At 39.2% G+C, this 11,825-nt stretch overlaps 1 protein-coding gene across 1 annotated transcript; it reads right to left on the bottom strand.

Moving 5' to 3' along the window:
* Positions 1 to 301: 301 nt before the first annotated feature.
* Positions 302 to 6,845, bottom strand: fgf7 (fibroblast growth factor 7). The gene is made up of 4 exons (XM_005799748.3): positions 6,526 to 6,845; positions 5,589 to 6,004; positions 2,106 to 2,212; positions 302 to 2,014 (listed from the first exon to the last, which is right to left on the bottom strand). The coding sequence occupies exons 2-4, from the start codon at positions 5,872 to 5,874 to the stop codon at positions 1,805 to 1,807; spliced, it is 603 nt and encodes a 200-aa protein (XP_005799805.2). The 5' UTR covers positions 5,875 to 6,004; positions 6,526 to 6,845; the 3' UTR covers positions 302 to 1,804.
* Between the last annotated feature and the right edge of the window lie 4,980 nt (positions 6,846 to 11,825).

The following is an 11,825-nucleotide window of genomic DNA, read 5'->3' as shown; positions in this document are numbered from 1 at the left end:
ATCCACTCTTGTGTTTAAATAACTAAATGCATGTGTTGGCAGCCTGCCGGTGAGTCTGCAATATTATTTTTTTTACACCGACAAGACTCTACTTTTACTGTACATAAAGTAAACGTTGATGCATCTTCCATCATAAATTCATAATCGTACCCCTTGTGGTGTATTTCATGTAGGTCTCTCTTTCCAGATTGGATGAATCTGTGTTATTTTCTCAGGATTGTCCAGGGACACAAGCATTTTCCCCCCAAAATTTATTTACAACATGCAAATAATCATCCGAAGAACGAAGGAAGCATTTAAATTTGATACATTGAGTTTGTTTTACTGGTAATAGGTTTTCTCAACAGGATAAAGCAAAATCCAGAGTTAAAGAGTACATTAGGCTGTGAAACGGAGTCATTTTACCATAACACTGAAATCACAGCAAATAACAGATCAGACCTCTTTGTTTAAGTATGACTATATCATAGTGAATATTACAGACATGCAAAAGCTGAGAATAAATACCATGTTTGTCTTTGTTGTCGTTAATAAACAGAATAAATAATGCTGAATGTCATCACAGTATACAACACACACCTCTGTCTTCAAGTTCCCCCAGAGCTTTTTAGTCTTAACGTCAGTTTAGTTTATGGCAGGATAACGGCTCGGTTCATAAAGTTCACATGCAGTCTAACCCAAGCACAAGTGGCTGTGAAGATGTTCAAAGCAACATCTAACAGAGAGCTGTGTGTTTCCATTTTAGTTTGACGTCTTGTTGACAAGTCGACTTAAGAAGTTTCATAAGCGAGGGGATGTGAATTTATTTTGAGGTTTATTATACCCTCTAGTGGAGGGGAAAAAAAGATGCGTAGTGAAGCTTTGCTTCAGCATGTTGGCTTTGTACAAAGAAGGGAACTGGGGGGCCATAGTCGATGAAGTGCTGCAATGCTATAGCCAAAACTCCGGTAATATTTCCTACATTAGAGTACCAAATATTGAATCTGTGGGTATTTTTCCAGCTGGCACTCAGCACAACAGGAATGTCTGAAAAGGAATATAAAGAAAAGCCCTTTAAAACAAATATCTTGTCTTTTAGTGTAGGGATTATTCTCATTTATTAAGATATTTGCTCTGTATATATATCTGGATGTTTGTTCAGCAGCAGCAAAACCTTTCAGCGTTTTAAGATGAAATATTGACCATGAAAAGGGAGTCAGTGAGCAGCTACAGTGTACTTGACCAGAGTCCATGCAGAAAATCACACACACACACACGCCCACCCACACACACCTATCACAATAAGCTTGACTTGCTGTTTATTCATATTTTCATTAACTACATGCACTATGTCAGCTCTGTATGAATGTATCTGGTGCAGTGGAAGGTAAAAACAAGCCCAGCTTGCTTCAGCACTTTTTGGTCAGATCAGCTATCCTCTCTGAGTAATTATTTATTTTATTTTATTTTATTATTGGATTAAATACGTCCCCTCATCCGGCAGCTTGGTGGCAAATCATTTGTAAAGAATACAGTCCAGACTGCATGGAGATTTTTTTTTTATGGTTTGGTAAGAAAATACTTCTGTTTTAATACAATTTATAGTATTTACTTCAAAATAACTTCAGTCCATGTTTGTAGTTTCAGTATCTTGTATGATGGAGACTGTCGTAGCTTATGATACATTCGTTTTTCAGTTATTGATGCAACTGAACGTTAGGAGAGCGGAGAGTGATGCTGGTAATGAGACTACATGTGTCTGGTATGATATATGCACATAAATGTGACCTGAGTCACACAGTCTGGGACAAAGTCTTTAGTTTCTTCACTCCACTCTCCTCTCCTCCTCCCAGCATTTCATCGGGATGAAGTGAGAGGCTACGCTTGCCTTCCTGGTCCTCTTCCCCCTCATTGGCCGCCCCCTCTGATTTAGCGCTATGAACATTGCCTTATCAGTCCACTTTGCAGAGGAGTAAGCATTGTAGTGGTTCTCTAGGAAACCCTCCTTAAAGTCGCAGTTTTTGCTGTAGGTCTTCTGCAATGACAAATATATCAAACGTTTATTGCGACGTTTCAGAACTCTTCCTCCGTGACACGTTAGTTCAACGCTGAATGAAATGCATTACCTTGGCTTGCAGATTTCCAGCCTTGTTCATGCAGATGTAATACTGGCTCTTTACAGCTTTGATGGCCAGCGTGGGCCCCTCGGACACCGTTCTGATCTCCAGGATACCTGCCAGACAGCCAGGCAGTAAAGAAATGAGACACACTGCAGAAAAGATAAGGAACTGTCAACATCCATCTTTCACTCCAACTCCACGCTGACCTCAACATTCATCTTCATTAACAAAACAAGATGGAGGTTCCTGCGATTAATCAGTCTGTGGTCTTTCTGGCTTAGTTCAAGTCTTGTTAACTTGCCTGGGTGGCCATTAGACAAACCACAACCTATGCCATTGCACATATGGGAGACAGATTAAGCTTCTCTCCCGTGAGATTGAGAAAACTGCCTCCTTGCATGTGCTTTGCACGCTACAACTTAGCTCTGCTTTTCAAATTTGTAGCAAAGCAGAACATTTGTGCTCCGTTTTAAGTGAGGTGCATAAAAATGCTAAAATCAGATACAAGTAAGTTGTTTTAAATGAACGAAAGTCCTACTACTTATCTACAGTATCATCAGAGGTAACTAGTTACACATACTTCAGTAATTTCTTTTTGGGAAAAAAGTGCTTTTAGAAGTAGTTTTACAAGACTGTAATTTTTACTTTTACTTAAGTAATATTATCATGAAATGTCTCTAGTCTTAATTGAGTAAAATGTCCAAATACTCTGTCCACTGTGACTTGAGAACAAGCTTATTTTAACAAAATATCCACTAGAAACACACCTACAGTTTTGGTTAAAGTGGAACATTGTGTTTATACACAAGCTTTGTTTGCTGTGCAGTTTGGAGGTTGACAGATTATATAATACACTGCATGAATCGTCCTTGGAAGGTTTTTTTTGTTTTTTTTACCCTGTTCTGTATTTGTTACCTGCTGTAAGTTTCAGTGCTCTAGGTTTTATATTGAAATAAATGTAGCTAGAAAAGTGTTTCTTTTACCCAACCTTGTTAAAATCCAACTAAAGATCCAGCCAAAATTTCCACATAACTATATTATTGTCCATCTGACATAATTCTTAAAAATTTAATAATTTACGTTTTGATCAGTCACTCGGTATTTGAGTAGCCTTCTTGGACAGCTACTTTTTTCTTTTGCTTGAGTAAAAATATGTTTAAGTAGTTCTACTCTAACAGTTTATGACTATTCTGACCATGTCTGAGTATCATGTAAAACAACATATAAGCAGATAATACATATAAGCAGGTGGTTATTTATCTGTTGAATTAGACTTAAAACTTGTCTGAATGCAGCAATATGTAGGGTTTACTATGTTGTTCTTCTCACTGACTCCAGCGAATGAATAAGCCATAAAATTCAATTCTTATCTTTTACATAAACACAAATTAATTTCATGAACAACAACAAGGCCCTGATGACAGAGTTTTGGTTCAGTTAAAGCCTCAGTGTCACTTACATTATTCTATGTAAAAAAATTAAATTCATTTGACAAGCAGATAGAGGGTAAAAAAATGGAAAACTCTTCTGAGGTTCTTCAGATTGACATTAAGCATGCATGCATCTTTGCCAGATCACAAACAGATGGTAGCGTCCCAATCTGGAGATGCTGTTTGCGCTCTGCTTGCTCTTTTAATTTGTCCTTCTAATTGTGAGCATTGACTACTTTGCTCAAATTATTCTCACCCGGCCTTTCTGATCTGCTGATTGAACTCATGATGATTAAAGGTACAGCGGATGTTGAATTCGTGTTATGTTTAAAAGTCAGTCATTCATTTGTTCCTTTACAATCATTTCATTTGGGAGGAACGGGACATGTTGCTGCTTTTAATGTTCGGTAATGCAATCCGCTGGCCAGCTAATGTTCTTTATCAGTTCCAGTCATTTGGTGCATCATGAAAAGATGAAGCACATTTCCACAGACATGCATACACACATTTAAAACATTTTGGCTCTGAAGCAGAGAGCCTCTCAGGCAATCACCAGCTTAAACAGAATTGCCATCACTTGCTGCCTCTGGCGAGGCAAACAATCTTGTGGGTAAAAACCCCAATCTTGATTTCTCTGAAGGCTGCTGAGGCTCGGATTTGCTTTTGCCGCTAAAATTCCAGCAGACAGCCTTTCAAGGACAGGATATTGTAGTGGGGTTTTATAAAATTATGTTGTTCTGTCACGCTGACACTGAAAGCCCTTGCATGTTCTAAAGCAAACAGGAGCAAAATTTATAACATTTTAACATGGGCTGCAATATTTTCTTGGTTAGTCCTATGTCTTTCAGGTCTTTGTATGACTTTCAGCTGGCAAATTTTGCATGTTTTTAATACTATTGGATAAAGAAAAACAAAAAATGATGGGCCTGTTAGGGCAGTGACTTTTTGCACATCTGAAAACACTAAATGCATTCATTTCAAGTCAAAATACATTTGTATGTACATTTCATTACAATTTATTTGCACATTTTAAGTAAAAATTTTTTATAGCAGTAGACATTTACCCTATGAAGAAATAGTTTTATAATTTGATGGCGGTATCAGTTTTAGTACTGCCATGGAAAGCTTTGAAGATAAGTAAAAATATATTATTTTAAACAATATAAATGACAGTATAAGTAAAAAAAAAAACTTCAAAGAGGAAATGAGATCAAATATATTATACAAAATAAAAGATAAGTTCAGAGGAAGTGGCTGTTTTGGTCCATATACTGCACAATCCCATAATACCGTTTTTGTCTTGTTTCAAGAAAAGAAGTCTAGTATTCGCTAAACTTTTTAAAAAAATTCCCAGCTAGTATCATCAAAAGATTGTTGATTAAAAAAAAACATTTATTTGGCTCTTTGCGTGCAAGTCCCAGCCACATGTGGGTGCCTCAGATCTTCAGTCTTTCATTTCCAGTTGTTGAGCAATACATCTTTTCCATGAGGCATCTTCTTTTAAAGCCAACATTTTTCCCTCTGCCACACTGTCAGATAGCAGGAAACGATAACCACGCAAAGCATCCTCACTGTGATCGAGAGTTTTAGTCGCATCCCTAAACATAAACGTCAAAAAAATGAATTTTCCACCGCAGTAATTTGAGCAGATAACCGTATTAAACTGCTGCTGTCAAAGGTGCCAAGTAAAATGTGCCGCTCTTTAGTTGTGCTGGCAAGAGCTGAATGAAGCAGCAAACGTGTTTGTTTCAAGGTGGTTGAATTTGAGATTTTAGTTGTAGCTTGTTTTTACTTTTCTTCATTATAGCCAGAATTTGGCTTTAACCTGCTTTAGTTTATTTCTGTCCTTTGTAATGTCAACTCTACACATTACATCTCCTTATGGTTTCTTTCAAACTGGCCAAGCAAAGTAGTAAATCTTCAAAATACTAAATGTTAAGAGAAAAACATGACTGAAATCATCTTCATTCACATTTAAAACAAAAATTTTCTGCATGTAATAAAAAAGCAGAACAACCTGTAATTAACCCAAGCAATTAAAATGAGACCACATCCTTACTGTAGCAGTTGGTAGGATCTTGAGTTCCCGTAATGTTGCCCGAGTCATCAATCGTGAGGAACCACTGCGTGCCGCTGAACAGCTGTCGAATGCGCACATCTCCTCCCTCCATGTAATCATAGTTCCTGGTGTGGCGCTCGTGTTTAGAGCAGTTCATGATGGCAACGCGTTGCTCGGGGGTGCAGTCACTGTAGACCACACACATGCTGCCAAACAGAAAGATCGCGTGCAGGTAGAGTCCTGAGAGCAGACTTTGAAGGTTCCATGTCAGCATCCATTTGCGCATTATAATGCAATGCTGAGGGGATCAATGAGAAACATGCTGAGAAGCGAGCTCAAGAGCTGAGCGCTGTTCCTCAACCCGGCGACCTCCTGACCCCTGCCTTGTAACCTTCAGGTCTTTGTTTCAGGGACTCCTAGAGGGATGGGAGGAAGACTTTGTGAGGCTGGGTTGAGTTCAAAGGTGAGAAGTCTCATGAAAAAAAAAAAAAAAAAAGAAAGCTGGCAGAATGGGGACTTTATAGGTTTGCTAGACCATATATACAGAGTTCGTCAATTGCTTGATCCCCTTGAAACGATAGTCCAACGAGCAATGTAATAATCCAGATTAGGGATGGCTGTACTGGTTGTCACTGTAAAAAAGGTCAGTTTGCAAGATGTCTTATCACATAGGTGTTGAATAATGCAAATAGATGTATAAATATTCAAACACTTGTGTTTTAAAGTTGTATAACTCTATATTGTAGTACAAATAGCCTCTTACAAAAACGTCTTTTAAATAGTCAATCAGAATTTTGCCATTGATTTTCTTTCTTTTTGCTAGTCATGCCTCCAACAGAGTAAAATAATACTCCAGATTGCTTCGTAACTATAAAGTCTCTCTTCTGTCGGCAAGAGGAGAGATTGAACAAACAATATCTGTTGATCGTCAACTTACATGCGCTCTGAGCGATGACGGACGTTGTCAGACGCGTGCCGCTTTTCAGCACCAGTGATGAGACTCCTCAGGTCTGAAGCTGCAGTTAAACCCAGGTAAACCCAGCTCAGTGATGCAACAAAGCCAAGCAAGAGGTGAGAAACGCTGTCGGTCCTCATCTAGGCTCCCCTGCTTCTGGCAAAGCTGACTCTGTGCATCCTCCGTCGTGCACCCTGCTTAGATAAATGCCTTCTGCTGACCTCACTTGAGAGCAATTAGATCCCAACCAGTCAGCTGTCCATGGCTCAGATGCAGTGGAGAAACACCCTCTCTCTGGCGCGCGCTGCCACTCGCCCACCAGACATGAGAGGGAGCTATAAACGCTTGAAAACACCACTCCATTCTGTGCACGGGCTCCAAAGTACTGTAAAAACATGGACACACACACCCATTCGTGGGGTATTTTCCACAACTTCTCTTAGCAATGTTCTAAATTGTGTTGCATATCATAAATCTGACTCACTTTCACTCAAAGGATGGCTTAGATATTTACTCAAGCTACAAAGCTTCACAGAATCTATCTCCTTTCATTTCAGATGTCATAATTCATTTGTGGTTTTGACTTGGCTCACTGAATCATGTGAGAGGATTTACCGGCTTGAGTGAAAACATCAAAGAGGTCTTTTAGCTCTCGCTCGGATCCAGCATAATAGTGGGAAGTTATGCCTCACAGGTTTTCATCCAGAGAAAGGAAAACAGAAGACATGACTGCTAAGAGGAAGTAGTCATCTCTTTGTTAGAGGTCATGCACCCGTGCACCCTTTTTGTGTTTTGTATTTAAAGTCTCATTTTATTGCTCTGAATACTTCCCTTAGACTTCCTACTTCAAAAGTCCAAATGCGCCCTATAAAGATGCGCTTGCCACCGGGAAGGTCAGGACTCCGGCCGCAGCAGCTCCCCTGATCTGTCACGTCGCTCCGGCTTGTTCAGCTGTCCTTTATATCACCACAGGGACAGTTCATGTTCTGGCCTTGTGCATTAGCAAAGTAAACACCAGTTGAGCCGAAATAACACAACATGACTTGTTGCACATGCTCCATATTTCAGACTGGTTTTGTTAGAGATTTTTTTGGTATTATCAGGTTTACTTCAAATCAAGCGGGAGTGTTTTCTAAAAGGTTGTTTCCCACGTTGGAGGGGTCTCTGAAACAGACCAGGGGCATGAAGCACCTGGTAAAGTCCCCAGAGGCAGATTATTTCAACGAGAGGGGCCAGACTCAGTCAGGATTCCCAGAACCACATGAAATGAGTGACCTTGCCTGGAATTTGAAACCTGGACCCCCTTCTTGCAGACAGGCTTGCAGGAAGAGTTGCAGGTGAGACCTTAGGGCATTGCATGAAACAATGCATTTGTCCCTGTTGGCTGTATTTTATTGGGGAATCTGTGTTTGGTTATGTTGGCATACCATTTGGGTGGCTACTTGAGATGAAAGGTCTAACCCTTGAGTCTGAAATGACCCCGAGTTGCTGGGAAACAAGGTAGAGCAGGTGGGAGAGTGGCCTTGGCCTTATGACTTCACCATGGGGAGTAGCACTCTGTCCTTTCGTAAAAAGCCTAAAAAGTGTCAGCGAGGGGCTTCCACAAAACCACCCAGATCACTGCTGCCATTGGCTATTTCTTTTTTCAAAAGAATAACAGCAACTCATTTACGAACTTTATGTTTTCGTGTTGAATGATCTGCCTTTCGTGTGTTTTTGTGCACTAGTGTTGGGAAGTATCCATGGCTGCAATCTTTTATTTGTTCCCAGAGATGGAGAAGATAAGGCACAATCTGTGATGTCAGCTTCAGGGTGTTTCTGTTAGAAACAGAGGCTGGAAATGAACTTCTCTCATTTTAAGTTGCTTCCTAAACGGCAGGTGCAGTGAACAGAATGATACAACTACACAATATGAATGGTATGATTGTAAGATGTACAACAAAAAATGCAATTGGACAGTTTCCGCCTATTTACTTTCTGTGATTTCTGTGAAATAAAATGTATTTCTTAAAAAAGTAACAATTTTTAAGTCATATCCGTGCCTGTGGAAAGATGTGCGCTTGCATGAAGTTGAACAGTCTCCTCCCCTAAACTCTTGTACTGTTTGTGCCAAGAACGTATAGATTTTGGCCCAGTGACAGTGAAAATGCACACACACCTGGTGCTCTAAGCCCTAATCATGCAACTTAATAGTCACAAAATGAGATGAGAAGAATAAAGGGGAGTCAAATAATGTGTGAATTTACAGAGCTTTTATGTTCCAAGATTTTAGTTGTTACTGATCCATCTCCATAAAACACCTAAAGGCTGGCTGGCTGGCTGGCTGGCAGTCATCAGCTGCTCCACACGCGTCTAACGTGCTTGTTGCTATGGGTAATTAAATAAAGTAACACGCAGTGCGTTGCTGTAGAGCTCACGCTTTAGAATATTTGGAACTACTTCACTCGTGCCTCTTAAGGTATTCGTCTGATCGATGAACTCTTTAATTTGAGACAGAAGGCCTTATTAGAGTTAGAACTCCAACAAGTTCTAAAAAGTTTAATAAAATTTAATTCAAAAGTCTAAAAGTCTATTTAGCTTTTTTTTCTTAAATAGACTGTTTAGAAAGATGGTTTAGTGAAACATATCTAGTTTTGATGACTCTGTCAAAGGCTGTTTTGTAAAACATTTTCTTCTATTGCATCATATCCCAACTACTGAGTTGTTACCTCTGGATCTCTGCCACAGCTGCTTCTAAATATTTGTCAGTGTTTGCATTTCTCGTGATGTTTGGTCATAGGGTGATTTGTATTTTGGAAGAAATGCTGACATTTTTATTACTGTTGTTTTATTATATCACTAGCCAGATTGTCAAGCATTTCTTTAAGGGTGCAGTATGCAACTTTTATTTGAAAAAAAAAACAATCGGAGCCAGTGTGTTAGCACTGTCAATCCGTCTTACGTACTCACTGCTAAATGTGCTTATGACGGAGAAACAACTTACCTTTACAGGAAAACCGAGAACATGCTACGTAGCCTGACTAGGTAGCATGTTCATGTCAGGCTGAGTGTTAGCTGCAGCGGAGGGTTGATTGGCAGCACTAAGACCCGCCTCCTGGCTCTGATTGGTTGTTTCTAGATCGCACTGAGAGCTTGATGTTTTCACAGATTATCTGCCTCATACTTTGCTGTCACAACGTAATAACAGTTTCAACAAACATGTAAAAAATATATACATTGTTTTTAATAAAAGTTACATACTGCTAAGCAAGCTTTATGTCTGTGCCCTGCTCAGGAAAAAACGTGCACTTGAATCTTGTGTTGATGTTTCTGCACTTACTTGAATGTTTGATTGCAGGTAGTTTGGCTTTATAGGCTAAATGGCTGCCTGCTGCTGGAGGATCAAAGGCCGCTGCTGTGTCTGAGTTTACAGTAGCATAGGAAGTGCAGTGGCCATGAGGCAGACACACAAGGCCTGCGTGAGTAAAACTCTTTAAATTTCAATGACTGCATGTCTTCATTCCCATCTGTCCTTCTTTATTTACTCTCCCTGCACCCTCCATCTCTCTCTCTCTTTTTCTCTCTTTCTTTCTCTCCCTCTCTCTTTATCTGTCAGTCTTTTGCTCTTGTTACAAAAAGAGGTTAACTTTTAAATTCTTGCCATTCTTTTTAATTGATTCCAATCGTTGGATGGTATGTTGAATGCTGTTAAAGCCAGCAGAGAGTCTGCGAGTGTTTGGATGATTGCAGTGTAACACGCAAACGTGCCAGCTCACCATGAACTCGGATAACATTCTGACTTCAGCTCCAGACTAACCACCAGCTCTAGTTTTTTAGCTTTGTCATTTGTCAGCCAATTGCTTTTTTGCATAAATTAACAGTAACTTACATGATGTCATGTTGTACGTGCATAATGACTATGTCTTTATTTTAACAGTGGCAAAGTGTTTTTTCTATTTTTTTTTTTTACTCTGCTTCCATGGAGAAACATATTTTGGGGTTTTTTTGGAAATGCCTTTCTTCCCCTGTTTTCTGTCCTGACATTTTTTAAAGGATTCTTTTGGGGAATTTTGGTTCTGTGTTTGTTTGTTAAACCAATTTAACAACTTTGAACAACAAAACATTGAGACATCAAAATTCCCTCCAGGCATTTTTCTGCAAGTAGAATGCCACACAAACAATTTGTCTTGTTTTTCTCTTTAGATCTGTGTGAAGAAAAAGAAAAAGAAATAATTTGTACAAATAAGAAGTATATTTTTGCATCGATTATTGATTTCCCAAAGAGTTATTAACACTGAAAGATGATACATTTATCAGGTCCTGTCTGCTGGACTTCATAAATACAAGACTTTTGCAAACAGTTCTTTTGACAGTGTTGAAGCCTGGCAGCTCTCTTTTTATTTATTTAGTCTTATAGTGCAGTGAATACCTCCCAAAATCATGAAACCCATTTGATTTTTAGGTTGTGAACAGAAACTCAAAGTTGCTTCCAACCCTTTGACTTATGTTGTGTGTATGGATATGGTCAAAGACTGCGCAGAAAATGAATGGAAAAAGTGAACAGAGTTCAGACGAAAATTCTGAACGATGTTTAGACTGCCTGCTGCTCAAGACCACTTTAAAGGATTACAAGAATTGCTAGGTCATTGGATGCAAAACATTAGTAAAATAAACTTGGTTGGAATTCTAACCTGCAACCAAAAAAAAAAAAAAAAAAGCAGCAGTTGTTTGTCTAGTTATTTACTGGTCTTCCTACAAGTACGGCAGAAATATTGCAGACTATTTAACCCCCCTTTTATGTCTAAAGCTTTTCTTTTGATGTTGACACCTAGAGCCACAGCCAGAGTTTGGTTATAGTTTCCACTATTATTCAGAGACGCAGTCCGCTGTCCACGCTTTAAAAGCATTCCTGGAGAGAGAAGAGCCTTTGTGTCTGTGCTCTTTACCCTGACTTCCAGCGATATGTCTGCATGTATGTTTGGAGAACGAACAATCACCTCGCTCTATTCTTAGCGCAGCTTTAGACTGCTTGGGTTTAGCTTTTGCTTTCTAAATTCCACAATAATTGGGGATCTCTCGGGATAGAGCCTCACAACATTAACTCCAACTATAAATAACCGCAGAGCCTAAGAAACACAGACTCTACTCATGTGCGCAGACAAGGTAAAAAAAAAAAAAAAAAAGAACTTGAATGGCTCCCTGCATGAGTTTTGAAGATTTTCATTTTTTCGTTCTGAGTTTGGAGGAAACAATTGTCCACAAATTCCTGTGCAAAGCCCAAAAGCATTCTTCCCTTGTTATGC

This window comes from Xiphophorus maculatus, chromosome 4, assembly GCF_002775205.1.
Source record: "Xiphophorus maculatus strain JP 163 A chromosome 4, X_maculatus-5.0-male, whole genome shotgun sequence".
NCBI classification, from domain to species: domain Eukaryota; kingdom Metazoa; phylum Chordata; class Actinopteri; order Cyprinodontiformes; family Poeciliidae; genus Xiphophorus; species Xiphophorus maculatus.
The sequence above is the reverse complement of the archived record's forward strand: the minus strand, read 5'-3'. Positions and strand labels throughout refer to the sequence as shown.